Source organism: Leptonychotes weddellii, chromosome 13 (assembly GCF_054177405.1).
Source record: "Leptonychotes weddellii isolate Sample4059 chromosome 13, ASM5417740v2, whole genome shotgun sequence".
NCBI classification, from domain to species: Eukaryota; Metazoa; Chordata; class Mammalia; order Carnivora; family Phocidae; genus Leptonychotes; species Leptonychotes weddellii.
The window spans coordinates 50416509-50438091 of record NC_138381.1 but is presented as its reverse complement, the minus strand read 5'-3'; the positions used below and the strand labels follow the sequence as shown (position 1 = coordinate 50438091).

The following is a 21583-nucleotide window of genomic DNA, read 5'->3' as shown; positions in this document are numbered from 1 at the left end:
CAGCCTTCTTCCTATACCACCTCACCCCAAGCAGTTGTTTGCTGTGGCTTGTTGGTTTCATTTCTGCATTGTCCCTTGGTTTTGTCCCCACCTTTTCTTTAGGGAACATCCACGCTCTCTCTTGCCAAATCTTTTGCGTTTTCATTGTCAGTCTGTGGCCTTTGTCCCTCACATCTGCTTCATCCTTACCTAGCCCTGCTTAGTGCATTCTGATGATACCACTTACCACACAGAAGTCTCTGATGCTTCTCTAAACCACAAGAATAAAGATCAGGCTCCTTAGGCAGACTTTCAGGAACTTTCCTGATTGCATTTCTGCCTCCTTGCAATCCAGCAGCCCAGTCTTCTGTTCTTTGTGCCCCTGTAAGCTTTATGTTAATGCTCAGCAGACTCTGGCATTTGCAGAAACAGCTCCCTGCTTGCCAGCTTCTCTTGCTTTTTGCTCCTGCTGCCGCTCCTTGGATTGCCTGCTAAATTTCTGTTTGTCTACGAAAGCAGCGGTCTCCAGGAAGCTTTCCCTGGTCATCATTAATCCTTCTTCATTTTGTTCCCAGATACATTGTTTGGGTTCCCTAACCAGTGTCTTTTAGCCCTCGTGTCTTCTTGTTTATTCACCAAAACACTGAGTTCTACCATATGCCATGTTGGGCGTGACATTTGTCTGTCTGCCTGTGTGTCTCTCCAACACAAGTAAATACCATGTGAGGACAGGAATCAAGCTCCTTGTGTATTTCCCAGCACTTGGTACCCGCTTTGTCTGGGAGATGAGCAGTAAAGGATTCCTGAGTTCATTTGTACTGAAATGAGAAGCAGCCTGAACGGGCAAGTGAAAAATGTTTTAGCAGCGCATGGACAAGTGGCAGGGCAGAGTTATTATTAAAGTGTGGACGCTTGGAAAGTGTGGGTATCTTCAGGGAGCTCCAGCTTCCAAGGTTGTTACTCAGCAGTGATAAGCTGCCAACATTAGGAAAACTGTATCATTCTAATTGGTGCCACAAAAGAAGGCATTATTTATATCAGTGTGTGATAAGATGGGTTGGTTGCCACTGACAGTTGTTTTTCTCACATTTCCTAAGTTGTCACCTGATGGAGCTGTATGCGGCGCATCTTTTGAAGTGAAGGAATATTGGCGTGAAGGGTTGTGCTTATGGCTAATGAAATTAACAAGGTATTTCTCTGCAACAGGAGCCTTAGGATTTACGTGGTTCTAGCCTTAAAAATGATAATTTATGCATTCCTTACCCCCTGCCATTTTTAATTTTAGTTCAGAGAATTACTAACAAATATTGTGCAGTTTCCTAGAACTGGATGGTCCCATTGCCAAAGTGAGGAGTTTGTCTATCAGCGATTTTTCAATCTGTCATCCCTGAGGGGGACAAATGGGAGGCAGGTGCACTGGTGGGGTTTCTAATATCGGGGCTCCTAAGAGGAGGAAAATTGGGTCATGTGAGAGAGAAATTCAAAGTTTGAAAAAATCACAGTGTTAGATGACAACCAGGGCTTCTTTCCATATTTAAATAGCATGCTATGCTTTATGGGTGATGGATTTTAATTTTAATTTTTTTTTTAAGATTTTATTTATTTGACAGAGAGAGACACAGCGAGAGAGGGAACACAAGCAGGGGAAGTGGGAGAGGGAGAAGCAGGCTTCCCGCCAGGCAGGGAGCCCGATGTGGGACTCGATCCCAGGACCCTGGGATCATGACCTGAGCTGAAGGCAGATGCTTAACCGACTGAGCCACCCAGGCGCCCCTGGGTGATGGATTTTAATAAGAAGAATTGAGAACAAAAATTCGAACCCATAGATGGAAGAGTACTCATCTGAAGAATTTACATACAAAGTAAAGGTTTTTTTAATTGATTTAAGTCAATTATTCAGAACTCCAGATCTGAAATAATAAAAGAGGAGACAGCTGTGGTTTACAGAATTGAAAAATACTCTCAAGATTAAGGGTATCTGATCTGGGATATATCATAGTCCTTGCACAAGCTCCTTTTATAGGGTGATATTACTGCCCGATCCTATTAGATGTTGTGAGCATTTTGTAAAAGGAGTACTTCCAAGAGCTAAAACTCTAGTGTCTCAGTGTGCTGCTCTCTGTAAGGACATGGCCTGGCTCAGTGACGTGCACCCACGTATTCATTACTACCATATGTCACACCATTAAGAAAATGAGTCACTGCACCAGCCTTCAACTTGTCCACGCACTGACCCTGCCTTTCCTTGACTTGTGACTTGGGTTCTGCTTAGCTCCTTTGTTTTGTCACCCTGTTAGATTTGTTTTTCTCAGCAGTTGACCCTCCTGTTTCACTGTCCCAAGTTGAATCCTCTGTCCCAGCACTGTCTTCCCTGGACCATTATTTCTGGAGCTGACCCCCACTGTGAATGGTCTGGTGGCCGTTTTGTCTGGGCTCAGTATGGTTCTTCTCATCCGCCCATTCTTGTTGATAGTTCCAATGGGCTTGTACTCGGGGTTGCAGGCAAGAAAAATGATTGTGGTCAGTGGAGGAGGACACTGGTTCATGGCCATGGTTTAAAGCATGGGGGTGGGGTGAACAGGCATGCTGTGGAAGTGTGGCATGTACGCAGTGATTTCATCTCCTGTGGTTTTTTCAGTTTTTTTCTGCATTCTTTACTTTCAGTTTCCAGGCTTTGCTCTTGCTAATCTGATGAATAAGCCAACAAACCTCAAGGTGTGTGTAGAACAACAAAGCAAAATTCAGTGAGGTGGTAAAGCATAAATGTGTCATCTTGGCAGGCACAAATTGCTGCTTTTTGTGAAGGAAGTGCTGCAGGTTTTGCTGATCTGCAAATTTGGCTGAGGCCACGTAAACCAAAAGCCACAGGTTTGTAGATAAGTTGAGGGATCTTCTTTGCTTTATGAGAAAGGAAACCCACACACCCCACCATCACCTAATCCTGCTCAGAGAACTAGAGGCGGCCCTTTATTTCCACACAAGGCAAGGGGTCCTGTTGCTGTTTTGCAAAAGCCACGTCCATCCCCTTTTGTAAGGGAATGGCTCTGCCGTGGTGTCTTGGCAACCGTGCACGTATGCAGTTGGCCAGGTAGACGAGGCTTACCTGCAGATGACCTCAGTTTGACAGAGTGCCCTGTGATCCTCCGGGCATAGGAGAACATGGGAGGCTCTCGAGGAGGAGCTGCTCCCAGAAGGCCACCCCCAGGAGGCCATCAGGACAGTTTCTTATGCCTCCCGGGGTTCTGATGAGGCCTGAGTCCTGCGTCACCTGTGCTCGGGGTCCACCTGCAGGCTGTCCAAGTGCAGAAGGGCAGCATGGAATGGGCTCCTCAGGAGCAGGGCGTCTGGGCACCCATGTGGCAGTATCTGGACCCTTTATCTCAGTGTCACCCTGTGCAAGAGACATGGGAGCTGGCTTCTGAAGCTGCTTTTGCTTTTTGCTGGCCATGTAAATCATAAACTGTCTTAATATTAAAAAGGGGCCTCTTTCTTTACTGGCCAAATCTATCAGCCTTTGTCTTGCATTGCTTGACAGATCTCACCACTTAACCCAGCCATCTTCATTTCTTTGTTTCCTTATGGTTTGTATTCATATGTAAGCACATACATTCTGGTGCGGAAGTGCATGTCAACAGTGCTCTAACTGTGCTTAATCTAACATTTGCAAAAGTTATACTGTGTGGCCTTCATCACCTTAATTTACTTGATCTCCCTTGTTGGATATTTAGGTTTTTCCCAACTTTGTGCTATTGTAGGGGCTGTATTTATTCCTTTTGCATTTTTTTAGAATATAGTATTAAAGTTGGGATGAATTGATCAACAAGTATTAGCACCTTACTTTTTGTCTATAAATACAGGCGTAACTTGCTGTATTGTGCTTCACAGATACTGGGTTTTTTACAAATTGAAGGTTTGTGGCAACCCTACGTCAAGCAAGTCTGTCGGTGTGTTTTTCCCACAGCATCTGCTCACTTCGTGTCTCTGTGTCAAGCTTGATAATTCTCACAATATTTTAAACTTTTTAATTATTATTATATTTGTTATGACGATCTGTGATCAGTGGTCTTTGAGGTACTTTTGTAAAGGTTTTGAGGTGCCATGAGCTGGACCCGTCTACGATGGTGAACTTCATCGATAAATGTTGTGTTTGCTCTGACTGCCCCACCGGCCAGTAGTCCCCTCGCTCTCTTTCTGTCCTCGGGCCTCTCTCCTCCCTGAGACACAGCAGTATTGACATCAGGACGGTGAATAACCCCACCATGACTTCTAAGCCTTCAAGTGAAAGGAAGAGTCCTTCGGTGCAGCGGACTTCATTGTTGTCTTACTTGAAGACTTTGCCACAGCTGCCCCCACTGTCAGCAACCCCCGCCCGCTCAGTCAGCAGCCTCAGCATCGAGGCAAGACCCTCCACCAGCCAACAGATTGTCACTCACTGGAAGCTCAGATGACAGCATTTTTTAATCAATAAAATATATATTTTTAAAAGATTTTATTTATTTATTTGAGTGAGAGAGAGTGAGAGAGTGAATGAGAGGGAGAGGAAGTGAGAATTTGAAGCAGACTGCACTGAGCATAGCCCGACACGGGCTTGATCCCACAACTGCGAGATCATGACCTGAGCTGAAACCAAGAGTTAAGCTTACCTGACTGAGCCACCCAGGTGTCCCATCAATAACATATTTTTACATTATGTACGTTGTTTTTTAGGACACAACACTATTGCATACTTAATAGGCTACAGTATAGTGTAAACATAACTTTTATATGCACTGGGAAGCCAAAACATTCATTTGACTAGCTTTGTTGCAATAGTTCCTTGATTACCGGGGTCTGGAACTGGACCTGAACCTGCAGTATCTCCGAGATATGCTTGTATGCATTGTCAACATGACTTCCCAAGTTTGAGTCCAATTTACACAGCCACCATGAGTGAGTGAGCTTATTTATTACCCTGCAGACTTATTTGTGGTGCTTTTAAACTTAAAAGTTATTAATTTAATAGGCATTTCTGCCAAATTAAAAGTTATTAATTTAATAGGCATTTCTGCTACATTAAAATTTAGTAATTTAATAGGTATTTCTGCTACATTTTCACCGTGTAAGCTAAAGTGAGACAGTATTATATAATGGGAGTGCATGGGCTAGACATTTTGTTTAAATCCACATTTTTCCAGATGTGTGACCTCTGTAAGCCTGTTTCCTATAATTATAAAATGAGGTTACAAATCTGATATTCAGTGTTGTAAAGAATAAATGGAAACATACACATTCGTACATATACGCTTACATCATGTACATGCATGCACACACACACACATACACACACCCCCTGTAATTTGGTACCTGGCATAGAATAGGTACATATTAAGTGACAGGTTATGTAAAATTAAATATATGTTGTATATTAGTAATGTGTGGCAGAAGAGTAATAATTGGAATGTTTTGCTGTAGCCACTGTATATAGTGAAAAGAAATGGAATTTAGGATTTACAAACTTGTGTGCCTATCTAATACTCTGTGAAATGAATGTCGTGTCTGTAGAATGTTCAAGAAAATTGCATAAAAAATAAAGAAAATTTGGTGCCTGAAGCAGTGCTATTCATAATTGGTTCCTTCTCTCCAGGAAATTGAGCAATGAGTTGGTCAAAATAGATCTCTTTGAATTCATTTTAAAAGCCAAAATTATTGGGGCGCCTGGGTGGCTCAGTCATTAGGTATCTGCCTTCGGCTCAGGTCATGATCCCGGGGTCCTGGGATCGAGCCCCATGTCGGGCTCCCTGCTCGGCGGGGAGCCTGCTTCTCCCTCTGCCCTTCCCCCTGCTTGTGCTCTCTCACTTGTGTGCTAGCTCTCTCAAAATAAATAAAAAATATATATTTAAAAAAAAAAAAAGCCAAAATTATTATCTCACCTGCCTCCCTTCCCTTTCATTCATTAAACAAATATTTATGGCCAGGCATGGTTATAACTCCAAGGATAGAGTGATGGACAAGATCAGCGAGATCCTTTCTTTTTAAGAATTTACATCCTAATTCTAAATAAGCAAACTGGTTCCTCTCAGCTGGCGTGAGTCCCCCTAGAGTCAGTGATGAGACGCAAGGCCTGCGTGTGGCCCCAGGAGCAGAGGAACGTGGTATTTCCCTGTCTCACTGGCTGGTACTGTGTTGCTGACTAGTCCTCTTGCTTTACAAAAATACTGAATCCATGGAAAATTGTTATTTTTGGTATCATGTTTTCTTTTTCTGATAAAACTTAGAAGGGTTATTACAGACTTATGTGATCATAAGAGATGATTGTAGATATGATTTACTGCTGGTGAAATGATGATATATAACAATGGGAAATATGACTAAGTTGAGAAATTATACACAATCTTTTTAAGAACACAGCTGTTGTAGAAAATGAGGTATCTGTATTTGCTTTAGAGAAAACACTGCCGTGATGTTTTTTTGTAAAGCATATAATTGTAATGTAGTAAAATGCTTATGTGAAAATACGGATGTTGAATAATCTTACTAGGGAATCTTCAGGGTTTGTCAAATTGCTTTCTCTACTTTGGAAAATAAAATATCTCATATTGTGGTAGAAGTGGCAGTAAACCTGTAAATGCTATAATGTTTGAATAGACTGTAAGCTCCTTGATGGAAATCACACTATGATGTCTCATTATTTTCAAACAAAGCAAGAAAATCCATTGATGACAATTCTGTTAGCCTTATTTGATGATTAAAATGCTTTTCAAAATTCTCATACTTTAGTAAGTGTATTTCTTAGCAAGAACCATGTTAGTATGTTATGATTGATAAATAGTAAATATTAATGTATATACTCTGTGTCTGTTTCTAAACTCTAACTTGATATGATTTTTTCTTTATAATCTGAGCTTAAATTACTCCCTTTTGGTCAATTATATATAGATGTATATCAAAAGATAAATCGTATATATTATTTATTTTTCATCTACTGGATCAGGGACTGGGTTATATTTCTATTTGAACGGACAGCTTCTTGTCACAGTAAGCTCATCAAATATTTTTTAAATGATTAAAAGTCTACATGAATTCTTCCTATACAATGTGATGGATTTTTATGTTTGTTATCCCATCAGGTTGCTTTATTGTCTTGAGAGGCTTCAAATGTTTGACTTAAAGGTGCATTTTACCACCTGTCACTAGCAATGCTCATGCAGTTCTGACCTTTTACCATCTGTACCTTCTTCAGGAACATTTTACAGCAAGATAAATGTTAAAACTCACATAGTGATTTTTGGCCAATCTTCTCCAGGATGTGTGTATATGAGTGTGTGTTTGTGAGAGTGTGTGTGTGTGTGTGTGTGTGTATGTGTATGGTAATAATACTTGTAGAGAATTTTAAAATGATAGAAAGTAACAAACAAGGGAAGAATATTTACATTAATCCTACTACCCACATATAGCCACTATTAATATTTTGCTGTGCCTTTTCAATTGCTTTTCTATGCTTGTGTGTCTGTATGTGTGGACAAATATCTATACATAGTGCCTTGCACAAAGAAGGTGCTTTATAAATATGTTGAATAAATGAATGTCTCAATATATGTAAAAATTTATATTTTAAAATTTAGGATAATATAATCTGTTTTATGTTTTATGTACATACTTTGATTTTACTTAACCTAGAAAATTCTCAAGGTATTTTGTTACTTAAAAAATAGTTTTCAATAACTTCAAAATCATATGTATATATGTGCCTATGTATATAGGTACATGTATTATAGTCTTTTTGACCTTTTTCTCATATTAATATTATTTTGTGTTTTTGCTGTAATAATGTTCTGATGTATATTTTTACTGTCAACTTTTATCATGACTACTTAGCATGTTAATCCTAGAGGGGGAATTACTGGGATGTAGAAGTATAAACTTAAAACAATTATCAATGCTTTTCAGATTTTTATTACTTAAAAATGATATTTTTATTGAATTACAAAGGATAGCTATTGATCTAGAAAATTTGGAAAGCAGAAAAATAAAGTGCAGAGAAAACTGGGAAGAAGCCATAATCCTGGCAGCTAAAGATGACTTCACTTAAGATTTTGATTTACATAATTTTAGTCTTTCACATTTCAATTACGTATTTTACCAAAAAGGATCATTTTGTTTTCTAAACTGCTGTTTTTTTTCCACTAGTAGTGTATCATTAACATAGTCTTTCTCTGACATTAATCTTCTATAATGTAATTTTACAGCCTATTATTAAAATGACACGTTTGTACAATGCATTTAATTAACCCCCTCTTGGTGGACCTGTAATTTGTTTCCAATGTTTCATTATTATGAGGAGTTCTAGGATAAAAACCCTCGTGTTTGCCCCTTGGGCACATTCACTGTAATCGCATTAAGACAAATTCTGGAAGCAGAATTGCTGGTTCAAAATTATATATGAATAATTCTTAAGGCTTTTGACATATATTTCCACATTGCCTTCCAAAGGTTGTACCAAGTGACATTCATCCCAAAAAGAGGTATGAAAGCGAAAGGAGATGATACAGATATTTTCAGGTCATTCACCTTAAAATGAACCAAATCATGTTTTAGAAAACCGGTACCGGTTTACTCTTCTTTGAGAGGAGTAAGAAACTACCCATTTTAAGTGTTTATCAGCGGTCTTCTTGGCAGGGGATGTATTCATAGGCCTGTTCTAAAACAGGAGAAACTGCGTATGGACTGGTTAGATGACTCTACCAAATGCTCATGGAAAGTGAGAGATAAGGTTTTTATCAGTTGCTGGGTCTCCTGATGACCTCTTTGATGAATCAGCCTGCTTGTTGAGTTAATCTTCAGTTAGATATTATTTTTCTGTCACTAACTGTTTCAAGAAAAGTCACTGTGTTTTCTTTTCCAGTCCCTTCAGTGACTGCACAAGAAGCGTGGTCGTGGGAACAGTACTTGACAGAACAGAAGGCAACAGCAGCACCTGTTGAACTGTTTTCTAAGGTGAACCACTAACAGTCTTATGTTTTGGCAAGGAATGAACACTTAAGAGAAGTAACTAAAAGGAAATCATTTGCCTACACAGAACATCCAACTTATTTGATTTGTAGGTTTCACTGGAAAATTACATAACGAAGCTAACGGAAGCCTTAGTGATCGAGAGCTGGACTGGAGTGTGCTCTGGAGCTGGACTCCATGGGTTTGAAACCCAGTGCCACTACCTTCCAGCTCTGTGACCTTGGGCAAGTTCTTCAGTCTCTCTGTGCTTCAGTTTCCTCATCTGTAATATAAGGAAATTACCATACCTACCTCCTGGGGTTGTTGGAGGATGAAATCAGTTGTACATGTAGAGGGCATTGGATGCAATGTATGTGCACATAATGAACAATACGTGCTAGTCTTTCTTTGTATTAGCAGATATTACTTGCACAGGACCACCCAAGGATCAGGTTCGAGGGATCTGTTTTGATGTGTTGCATGGAAGTGGTGGGTCAGGCAACATGTTGGAGGAGACAGTGAAACCCCTAAATTACATTCTACCTGACTCTAACAATGCCAAGAGCAGCCTATGTGGGCTTGCTTGACCAAGTGACTTTTGGCATGGGGGTGCTTGTGACTTCACGGGGATCATCTTTACCCAGGGTACCAAATCTTCTGCTACCCTATCTATTCTTCTTGGTCTGTGTTTTCAATGTTTCAGGGGGATTTATATAAAAAAATTGCATCAGATTTGCATCATTATATTGCATTTTAACTAGCAGTGAGAAGCTAACGCTCCTTATTTACTTTACTTTTCAGGACATTTTTGTTGAGTTACATCTAGTACTTTTTATTATGTAAAAGGACTAGCAATTTTTTTTAAAGATTTGTTTATTTTAGAGAGAGAGAGAGTGCAGCAGGGAGGAGCAGAAGGAGAGGGAGAGAGAATCTCAAGCAGACTCCCCGATGGGCACAGAGCCCAACACAGGGCTCGATCTCATGACCTTGATATCACGATCCCGAGATCAGGACCCAAGCTGAAACCAAGAATCAGACGCTCAACCAGCTGAGCCATCCAGGTGCCCCAAAAGGGCTAACAATTTTAATCCTGGCCATGGAAATAGAATGGGGGAGATGTGAAGCAAATAGGGAAAGAAAGAGAAACCAAGTGCTGGCAGCTCACATTTAAGAAATACTAAATATTTCATACTCAGCCCAGTCTTCACATCAGATGCCTTTATGGAGCTTTGGAAAACCCAGATGCATGGGTGTTCCCGACACCTATTAACTTAGAACCTCAGTGGGTGGGGCCTGGCACCCTGGAGCTTGAGAACCTCCTCAGGCTTCTGTGTGCAAGATGGAGGCCCAAGGTGGTAGTAGTTTGTAAGAGCTGTGCAGTCCCTGCTCAGGCAGGAGTCAGGTCCCTGCTGACTCCTGATGAGACTGTCGCGTGATGAGACTTAGGGTAAGTTCCCTCGGTAAGGGGTCTCTTCTTCCTTCTCTTTCATGTTTCCTCACAATGTCTGTTCTTAGTGTGCTCATGATCAGTCAGTGTTTCATTTCCGAGCATGGAAGGTCCTTAAAGAGAGTTGGCTCTGGCTGGGGCAATCCAGTGCAACCTGTAGTTGCCCTTTCTCTCTGTCTCTGAGCCCATCTTGTGCCCATGCTGTGTGGTCACTGCAGGTCAGGAGGGTGGAGTGGGCAGGCCCAGATCCAGCTAAGGCCTGTCAGGAGCTGTGAGCCCCAAGGGCAGATGTAGTTCAGCTGGGTCCAGGGTGAAAGGTTCAACCACAGGACACAGGCCGGCTTGTGACTCAGTGGCTGGGCATGGATGGGATCTCTGTAGGGTCTCAAGGCACCCAGAGACCACAAAAATGTAAGACCAGTCAGTGATTGAGGTCAGGACTTCCATGTAGCAAAATTGGCCATGAGTGATGCAGGGTCTTAGGAATCAGACCCCTGGGTGTCCCTAGACCGGGGTCCTCTCTTCCCTCCATTGAGAATTGAACCACATGTTAGCGTGTTAGGCTGAAATGGCCTTTGTTTCCGGAGCAAGGCAGGTTTCAGCTGTTGGCAGAGAGCAGTTAGATTCTGGTCAGTGCCTGCATTCTTCCCTCAGCTCAGCCAGTGAGTGGATTAACACAGTTTCTTGGTTTCTCCTCTAGGACACCTCAAGGTCCATCAACTAGTGCAAGAACACCCGCAGAACAGAGAATTTCTCCCCCAGTTTTTCCCTCGTGACCTAGTATTAACTAACAAAAACCTCCAAGGGGGCAAATGTGAGATTCCTGTTCCTGAAATAAATCCCTATTTCAACATTGGGAATTGTGTAATAGTAGGTTATGGGTCATAGAACTTTCTCCCTTGACTTTATAGAGATCTGACAAGAGAGGTGCTGTGAGCGCTAAGTGAGGGGACACGTGGCATTGTAAAGGCAGGGGTGGGCTCCCTCTGGAGGGTGTAAGGAGAATCCATGACTCTCTCCACAGAGGAGAGATGAGCAGTGAGCAAGGAACGCAGTCTTGGAGGATTCCTTGGCTAGAAATGTGACTTTAAAATATGACTTTTTCAAGCTTGTGGACTCTAATTTTTGTCAACTCTGAAAGTGACCATAAAGTATGAGCACATGCGAAAGTGGACATGTCTGACCTGTTGGCATGCCTTTCTCTTCACTCAGAATTTAACAGTCAAGCTACTCACATAATTGAGTAGCTTGACTATCTGTACAAAGCATCGTTTACATGGACTGAAACACTATGGAGTTTATAACATGGTTGCTTAAAATCTTGCCATCTACTGAGATGTAAGATACGCCTGAAAACATGACAGCAGTGTGAGGTAGAATGTTTATTGTCAGCGGAATGTACAAGTAATGAGTTTCCTAGGTGTTCCGAGCAGAGGTGGTATCTCCTCCAACCCTGAATGAGGAGGAAGAAGCTTACCATTTATTAGGTCTGATTTGTCCTGATAACTGAAGATTCTTGTATTCAAATACAGTGTTACTCTGACTGGACATTTATATTCTGAGATGAGGTGACGTGGTTTATAATTGAAAATAGCGTTCAGTAGAATAAAAAAGGCAGGTAGTTAAGGCCAGTCTTCCAAGAAAGATGATCAGATTGAACTTAGAGTGACATTGTGCTCTTGACTCTTACTGTCCATTTTAATTGTGTAAATATTGTAATAATGGTGTTCAGGTCAGCCAGTTAAGATGGAACTTCTCAGCTTTTGACACCGAAATGTTGAAAATAAAATGAAACAGTTTGCATATCCTGATTGGAAAACTATTAAAAAGATATTGAGTATTGCTTTACTTTTACTATATCATTTCCATCCTAATACTCAAGTTTTAGAAGGTGTACCAGTGACAGACACACAAGTGAGCAGTTCTATCATGCAAATCAGACATGTATTCTACGAAGAAAATGTGTGTGTATATATGTATATATATTTGTGTGTGTATATTTTTAAAAGAGTATGCTTATTTTATTTGCACACAAGCTTTTTGCATATCTATAGGCCTATTTTGAATTTCTTTTTGTACAAGACACAGTAAAGTGTTTTATAATTTATGGTTTATTTTACCATCTGGGGTAGTGAGTGTACAAGGATATAAACATCTTCTGTTGACAGAAAGTATAAAAACATTTTCTCTTCATTACTGGTGAAATGGGCCTTATCTTGATTTGATTCAAACTTTAAAATATTTATTTCTTTGGTTTTGAAGTTGGTTTTAAAACTTTTCTCTCTCTCCCTGCCAGTCATCTAACCATCCACTGTATCTCCCTGAAACATTCTTCCCACCCTGTTGCCCATCGCAAGTTCAAATATGCCAGCCTGGAATCCAAGTCCCCACAGTCTAGCCCCATCTGTAGATGCACATGAACACAGAGCTTCTTCCGTGCGGGTCAGCATGTTGCTGCCCTGCTTAACTATTCAGAGTCTATCCAAGCGTGAGGCCTCTATGTCTTCTCTTGTTCTCTGAACTTCGTAGGTCCATGTCCCCCCTTGGGGGGGGGACATATTTTAAAGTCACATTTCTAGCCAAGGAATCCTCCAAGACCCTCCCCCTTCAGGAAGCTGTCCCAGCCTGTGCACTCTGACCTGTGGACTTGGCAGCCTCTGTCTGCCCGGCTCCTGCTGGTGGGAGTGAGGCTTGGGAGACAGTGTAGGACCAGCAGGAAGGCAGGTTCTGTCCCTTGTGTTATCTGGCCACGAGCCACAGGGACCTCCACCTGCACCTATCCCAGCATTCTGGGGGCAAGTCTGACCGAGGGAGCATAGCCCTACCTCACCCTAAACCGTCCTTGTCCCACAAACCACACATCCTGGTTGTCCTTAGTCACTGGCCCAGAAAGCTCTGCTTTTTATGCCCAGCAGATGTTTCTGTCTCCTCAGCCAGTGGATAGCCGAGTAGATAGGCTAAATGCGTGCTTGGGCCCCTGCAGGTCAGGGACACTTGAATATTTTAAAATGATTGGTATTTTTTTTTTTAAAGATTTTATTTATTTGACAGAGAGAGACACAGTGAGAGAGGGAACACAAGCAGGGGGAGTGAGAGAGGGAGAAGCAGGCTTCCCGCTGAGCAGGGAGCCTGATGTGGGGCTCGATCACAGGACACTGGGACCATGACCTGAGCTGAAGGCAGACGCTTACACGACTGAGCCACCCAGGCGCCCCAGAAAATGATTAGTATTTCAGAACAAGATGAAAGTCATCATGGAAAAGCTAAAACTCTTGGACTTCTCTGTGGGTCTTTTATAGTGTAGTATATAGTTGTAGTTTGAATTTTATATAGCAAGGGGGTTTTTCTTTTTCTTTTTCTCTTTCTCTCTCTTTCCTTTTCTTTTCTCTTCCCTTCCCTTCCCTTCCCTCCTTTCTTTCTTTCTTTCTTTCTTCTTTCACGCTTATGACAAATTACCATGAACTTAGTGGCTTAGGATAACACATATTTATTATCTTATAGTTCAGGAAGCCAGAAGTCTAAAATGGGTTAGCAGGGTTATGTTCCTTCTGCAGGCTGTAGGGGAGAGTGTGTTTCCTGCCTTTTGTACCTTCTGAACACTACCTGCGTTTCTTAGCTTGTGGGGCCATATCACTCCAACCTCTCTTTCCATGGTCACATCTCCTTCTGTGGTCCTTTGGCCTCCCTCCTGCAAGGACACTTGTGATGACATTGGGCCCACCTGGATAATCCAGGATAACCTCTCCATCTCGAGATGGTCCACTTAATTACATCTGGAAAATCCCTTTCACCATGTAACATACCGTATTCACAGGTTCAGGGATTAGGAAGTGGCTGTCTTTGGAAGCCACTGACCACAGGTGCCATCTCCTTCCCATTGCTGTGCTGTCCCCGCCTCTGGCCTGAGTGGCTTCTCATGGCCGGCTCCCTCCCATCCTTCTCCTGTGACCTCTGCAGCACCCCTGTGGCAAAACAAGTAATGTACTAGGGCGCCTGGGTGGCTCCTTAAGCATTCGACTCTTGATTTCGGTTCAGGCTATGATCTCAGAGTTGTGAGAGATCCAGTCCCGTGTCAGGCTCTGTGCTTAGCACAGAGTCTGCTTAAGATTCTCTCTCTCTCTCCCTCTGCCCCTCCCCACCCGTTCTCTCTCTCTCTCTCAAATAAATAAATAATAAAATCTTTTTTTAAAAAAGCAAGTGACGCATCTTAGTAGCTCAACACATCAGTCCCTCCTTTCTCCGGCCAGCATGCAAAGCTGCTTCGCTGTAACCTCTGCTTCCCGAGAGTGCCCTTTCCCCTCTACCAAACTCACTTCTCCACCCCTCAAGGTCAGGGGGCCTAGGCTCCTCCTGCCTCCTGCCTGCTCCTTAGGTTTGTCACTCGGCACCCAACCCTCGCTCCCCTGAGGCGTATGCCATTCTTCCCTACGGTTTCCACTCTTGTTACTTCATTGGATTGTGCGTGTGTGCACCTGTGTGCATGTGCGTGCTCACGTGCTACCCTCCCCAAGCCTCCCCTTTGCTTCTGCCCCGGTCTCCTGCTCATCCTTGGATAGCCTTTGCCCGCGTGAGCCACCTAGTACCTCGCCTGCCTCCACCTGGGGGCCTGCCCCTCCTTCCCAGGGCAGTCCACCTGCTTCCTGCCACACTTGCGTCAATCAGAACTGGACCTCTCCTGCACTGTGGAACTTTCAATCTCACTGTCTGATCCCATCCACTGTCCTTGCAGCCCTCTGTCTCCCTCATTCTCACAGTATCAGTTTTTCCTTTAATTCAGACTTGTGGTTGTTGAATTTGTCCTTTTTCTTCCTTCTGGCTTCACGTCTTCCTCTGGCCAGGCGAGGCCCCCTAGTTCCATCATTTCAGCCATTCTCTTGCCAGGATCTTCCACTGCCTTGTCCCCCTGTTCTCCTCTCCCCCCAAAATGCCTGCCAAAATCCCAGCTCTGGATGAATCACATGTGCCATCTAACTTCTGTACCTAACTAAGCTGCAAAGCCCTGCTAGAGAAGAAGCACAAAGCCTTGCAGATTGGTGGCACTGTAGACCACCAGTCTCTGCTAAGAGGGCAGTGCCTGGCCATCCTTCTGGTTGTCAGTCTGAGTACTCCCTGCTTCCTGGGAAGGCACTTCTCTGAGGCCTCTGCCCTTGCTCCCAGCAGAAGACGTCACTCCCTTGATGGATGTGGTGCGACCTCCCTCCACTCCCTGCCACAAACCTTCACTCACACCTACTCAGACCTCTTTCCCAGGTTGAACCGGGAGAAGTACCCTCCTCATGCCCCTCGTTCCTCTGCCTATGCTCTGGAGCCTTCCCATTTTTGCTTTTCTAGAGAGAACTGATCAACGACCCATCAGTCATCTCATGTCCTGCTTGTAAGTTACCTTTGCTTCTCCTCCACACCAGTCTGTCCCATCTTTAAGAAAGCATACTGGCCCTTAGTCCTGCACTCCCTTTAATAGCTCATCTCCTTAGTCTGCTTTAGCTTTTTGAAATGTTGGCCTGCGTTTTCTCTTTTCTTCATTTCTAACCTTTTCCTCCTCCAACTCTGCATCCTGGCCTTTACTCCCACCATGACCTGAAACCGTGCCCGTTGAAGTGCCCACCCCCCCACCCCCCCGACCACCTACCCTGATTTCAAAGCCACAAACATCAGGCCTTGGCCTACACTCCCCCTGCTCCGGGATGCTTTCTGCTGTCCGGTGCTTTTGCTTGCTCCTAGCCACTCCTTGCCAGGCACTCCCAAAAATCCGCTTCTCCTGGGCCCCCTTCTGCATGGCCCCTGGGGCGTCTCGTCTACCCCCTTAACTCGAGTTCCGCCTAGACCCAGTGGAGTCTGTAACCTCCTAGACCTCCTCCCCTGGGTGGCCCACAACCATCTTACACTCAGCACGTGCAAAGCCGACTCCCTTTCCCAGTCTGCCTTCGTGAGTCCGCTCATGGGCTCGTGGTCCCTGGGAAGGGCCCTCCACACTCGTTTCGCGGTGGCCAGCTGCTGTTCCTGCTCTCTCTGCTCACGTGTGTCTGCTCAGGTTTGCCCCTTCATCTCCTTCTCTGTGCCCCTACTACTGCTGCCTTCATGTAGGAGGAAGCCCCCATTTTATTTTCATAGCAGTTGTAACAAAAGTTTCTTAAATGATCTCTCTCTGTCCAGACCGGCCCCACCTTTAACCTTCCTGCACACTGTTGCTGGAATGATCTTTGTAAACTATGATTCTGTTTGTCATTTGTGTACGTAGCATGTCTGACTGCTTTTTCTGTCATTCTGTGTGATTACATGTAGTGTGTTTTGTCTCTGGGTAGAGCTGTAATCTCTGTGAAGACTGACTGGGTTTCTTTCCTTTTTTTAAATTCCTCCCTGCTTCATGATTCTCGGAGAGAGGTGCATTTTGGAGCATCTTTTTATTGGCTTGGTGTTGGTACGTGTGCTGCCTCATTAAGCCCTTTCAGCTTCTTTCCCTTCATTTTATAGAAGAAGGACTCTGTGAAGCGTTTCTCTGGCTCTTAGTTTTTTTTTTTTTATTTTATTTTATTTTTTTTTAAAGATTTTATTTATTTATTTGACAGAGAGAGACATAGCGAGAGAGGGAACACAAGCAGGGGCAGTAGGAAAGGGAGAAGCAGGCTTCCCCGCGGAGCAGGGTGGCTCTTAGTTTTTAACTGAAAGTGGACAATAATATTACTCGCTTCTTAGAGACTGTTGAGGAGTTACATAAAATGTATATACAGTGTTTAGCCCAATACAGTGTCTGACATGTAGTTCACTCTTTTAGATGCAAGAATTCTTAAGATGACACTTCGCAGATTCTAGTCCTTTGCTGCCCCCAGAACCTGCCCTTCTTGACAGCATTCGTTCTGAGCTCTAGGCAGGACCCCGTCTCCCAGGACTCTGTCCTCGTCGGGACCGGCCTCCGTATGACCACAACAGGGCTCTTGGTCGCTCCCCGTCAAGTGTGGCCTCCCAGCTGAGCTGTTCCATCTCAGTCTTCTGATCTCCTGAGCTCCTGAAAACCACTCACTGTTGGAGCTTCATCTGAAACCGTAGTGTTGGCAGATACTGCCGTTGTACACCTTGCATGCTCGCTGTGATGCTGGTCCTCCTGCCTTCATGATGGGAACAGAAAATATTTCCTCAGTTGCTCTCCTCTGTCTCCGAAAACAAGGCAGAATCATTATGTTGACTTTGGCATTTCTGCTTTTCCTTCCCCTGCTTTCCTCAGCGACATCTTTATCTCAGACACTCCTTAACACGTTCTTGTATTGTACTAGGTCCCTCTGCCTCTCTTGAAATCTGTAGTAATCTCTAATGATTTGGGAAAGAAATACTTTGTGTCCTGAGAAGGAAATTTCAGCCATCTTTAGGATGATGTGGTGGGGGGTTCTTTTGGAAAGGGCTGGGAGTAGTTGGGGAACAAAGACACCTTCCTAATTTAACCACCTAATTGCCCTAGATATGACAGCCTGTTCTCTCTGAGCCTTCCCTTAGTGAAGTCCAAGTGAAAGGAAGAGCTTACACTCTCTCTCTAAATTTAACTTCTGTATCCAAACCCGAATTATACTTTTAAAAATCTGTTTTTTTTAATATGCCAGTACATTAAATAGAAACTGAAAAACTCATGTCTGTGTTTTGTTTTTGATAAAGTCTGAATATGTGTTTAGCTTTGTGGGCGCAGAAAGATGCTGCCGTGAAAATTCATATATTTTATAACCCCCTGTAGAATGATTTCAGACAAGTAGGACCTTTCCAACCAAAACAGTTCAGTCACATGTCAAGTATTTTGTGCTTTGAACATGCTTCCAAATTACTTGATAATCACTGAGAATACTATCATAGTTCTAATATAGATCCTTCTTAGATAATACTTTAAATTATTAATCAGTAGCCACATGATGACCATGCATGACTTTTTTAGTAGTTTAAGAGAAAATGAAATACCTCATTATACTATGAATTCTGATATGTTTAGAATCAGATTATAGCCTAGGTCTATTATTTACTTAAAGTGTGTGCTTGTTTGTTTTCCTATTTGTTTTTGTCTTCTATGTGTATTTTGCTGCCCCCAGTTTTAAGATAACTTCATTGATATTTAAGAGTTCTCCCAGGAAAGAACATATTTTGTAAAAAAAAAAAAATACTGTGTGTATTATATTCACATGTTTGATTGGGGCTTAAATCCCAAGGTATATTAGGCAGAGAAAGAAGTGTGTTTTAAAACTAGACTGTAGCTTTGAAGTCATTTAAGCTGATTAATGGCTGGGGCTCTGAAGAACAGAGAGAATTCTCATTCATGTTCATTTCTCATGTTCTCTAAAGCTGTAAGTTCTGGGGCAAAACTGAAGATACATCCTGATCTTGCAGCTCAGATATTTTTCCTATTCTTAGTATCCACTTCTCCGTAATGGTGGGATTCAAAGTACCAGAGGCCTGGGAAATAGTTTAGCAGATCTGAAGTAGTGAGGCTGGACAGTCCAATCGGGCTGCTTTCTCCTTACTGGGAGGGGCTTGGAGCCCCCGTAAAGGCTGCTTATCTGCAGTTCCAGCTGGAAGCCGAATGTCATGTTTCAAGATGTTCAGAGGAAGAGAAATTAAAAGAAGAAAATAGTGGTATTCAGGATCAAGAGTAGACAGTTTCCACAGTTTTTTTCTTACAGTTGAAGCAAATTTATGTTAGAAGTATCTTTGTCTTTTTACCCTATGAGGGTTTAATCGTTTAGGGAAAAAATATGTGAGCTTATTGCTTTAGACGCTACACTCAGAGATTTGTGGAGTCTACTCATGTTGGCCAGTGAATTATCAGACATCTTCAGAAGTTATTTTCAAAAGTTCTCTCTATGCACTCCTTTGTTTTATACTGGTGGGTTCTTTCTCTTTGTTTATGAAGATCTTTGTTGGTGTAAAGCTGCCTAAATCCAACAGTATTCCACCCACTCTGCTATGTGCTTTCTTTTTGTTTCTGAGACTGTAATTCAGTCAGTGGGTAGGTCAGGGTACCTGGATACACACACACACACCTCAGCCAAACTTCCTACTACCAATAAGGTCAGTAGTTCTGGGGAAATGAGAATTTCTGCATCTGAGATTATAGTAGAGTAGATTCACAAAAAAGCAGGAGGAATTGCATCCACTGGCTTACTTGAGAATACTTTTGTTATGCCATGAATTCTGTGTTCTCTTTCTGTAGAATGCTTCTTGGTATAATCTTGGCAACAGTTTGGGATACAGAATTAACCTATGAAAAATGTTCAAAATAACAAGGAAATAGTCTCTAAAATGAGAGTTTAAAAATACACAATCAGCGATCCTTCACTACTGTCTTAACTGAAGCCTTGCAGCAAGTTATGTTTAATTATGTAGGTGACGATTTTTCCCCATTAGCCTAACAAATAGATGGCAAAAATAGGCATCAGTTTGAAAAAGCAGGATTTGAAGCATGCCTTGTTGCCTGGCCTGTATATCCATGGTGAACAGCTGCAGGAACTGCTCATGCCTGCTTATTGAAGACTCCTAAATATGTTGTGTAGTCAGGGGATTGATTAATGACAGATTCCCTTGAAGGACAGCCATGTGGTTCTTAATCTTTTTTTTAGGTATTAGACCCTTTTGAACATCTAATGAAAGCTATTGGTAATCTCCTTAGAGAAGTGCTTATATCCATTTGCACACAAATTTTAAAATTTAGGAGGTTTCTAGAATCCCAGAAGACATCATAGATGCCACTCCTGCTCTACCATTGAAACCATGTACCCTATCTCTGCTCCAACATTAAAAACATCTACATTAAGGTGTAGTTTAAGCAAGAATAGAAAAAAATGTGTATACATCCATGATTGTATGCTATGTGTGAGTGCGTGTGTGTATATATGTCTCTATATCTCTATATCCATAGATACAGGTGTATTCAAGGTCTCCTTTTCCTCTGTGATTGAAACAAGAGAAAGCCAGGAGGGATTCTAATATTCTAATATTCCTGGGAGTTTCCATTGTTAGCTCAGGTGAAAATCACAAAGCTCCCAGAGGAGAAAGCAAGGAAAAAGTTTCTTAACCTCTCATAGCTTGCCAGTATTTGCAGTGAATAGACTTAGGATGAAAGATTCATTGCAAGATACTGTACCTGGGGGGGCGTTGAAGCTATAGTAATGCACTAGAAATTTGGAATTGAAAAGTAGGTACAAAAATGTCATTGTTCATGAGCTGTCTATAGAGTCCTTGAAGGTATCAGTCGGTATTGATAACATTATAAAAGTAAAAACACATTATGGAAAATCTGGGTATTTCTTCCAAGCCTGAAACCTGGGTGTGTTTAAAATTCCCTGCCTTCTTCGTTCTCTGCATCCAGCCAGTCCTCAGGTACTACCCATCTTGCCTCCTTGATAGGTCCTGAATCTGCCCCTCCCACCTGGTTCTGCATTGGTCACGGTCCTCTTTGTCACTTGTCCAGGCTTCTGCCATGTTCTGGAATGGAATGGAACTTTGCAGTGAAGCACACAGACCAGGGTTTGAATTCACATTCCAGTTTTTTACTGACTAGCTGTGCAAGTGTGATATGTGTGAATGTCTCCAAGCCTAGATGCAACGTGGGGATTGTAGAGTTCCAATACAGGGGATTTTAAGGCTTCAGTGAGCTGAGTTAGATACCTATACGTGGCACATGGCAAATTCTCAATTATCGGTAGATATTAAAAACCTCCTTAACTATTTTTCCTATTTCTAGTCTTGCTGTTTTTTAAATTAATTTCCTACACTGCCACTAATAAGATCTTTATAGAAGGCAAGAATGTTTTCTTCTCCCCTCTGCTTAAAAGCTTTTGCTAAGGCTTCATCGACTAAGAATAAACTGAAAGGTCCTTAACAAGATCTTCTACAAAGCTTCTTGTGACCTGTGTCCTGTCTTCTTCCCTAGCATCGTCATCACTTAATTGTATGTGTGTGCTGATTTTTTAGCTAATTACAATGCCATTTGAAAATTCTAACAAGAAAGAAGAGTATAAAAACCAAAGGCTTTTTACCCTGAATAGCCAGAGGAATGTTGAAAAAGAAAAGCAAAGCTGGCGGCATCACAGTTCTGGACTTCCAGCTCTATTACAAAGCTGTCATCATCAAGACAGTATGGTACTGGCACAAAAACAGACACAGAGATCAAAGGAACAGAATAGAGAGCCCAGAAATGGACCCTCAACTCTATGGTCAACT

The 21583-nt window shown here is 42.4% G+C and overlaps 1 protein-coding gene across 1 annotated transcript in view; it reads left to right on the top strand.

The window, feature by feature from the left end:
* The first annotated feature begins 8703 nt into the window (after window positions 1–8703).
* Window positions 8704–21583, top strand: part of L3MBTL4 (L3MBTL histone methyl-lysine binding protein 4) — a 275710-nt gene continuing 262830 nt past the window's right edge. Inside the window, exons 1-2 of the mRNA XM_081802549.1 lie at window positions 8704–8716; window positions 8789–8952. Coding sequence (XP_081658675.1) covers window positions 8704–8716; window positions 8789–8952 — 177 coding nt within the window. The remainder of the gene's footprint in view (window positions 8717–8788; window positions 8953–21583) is intronic.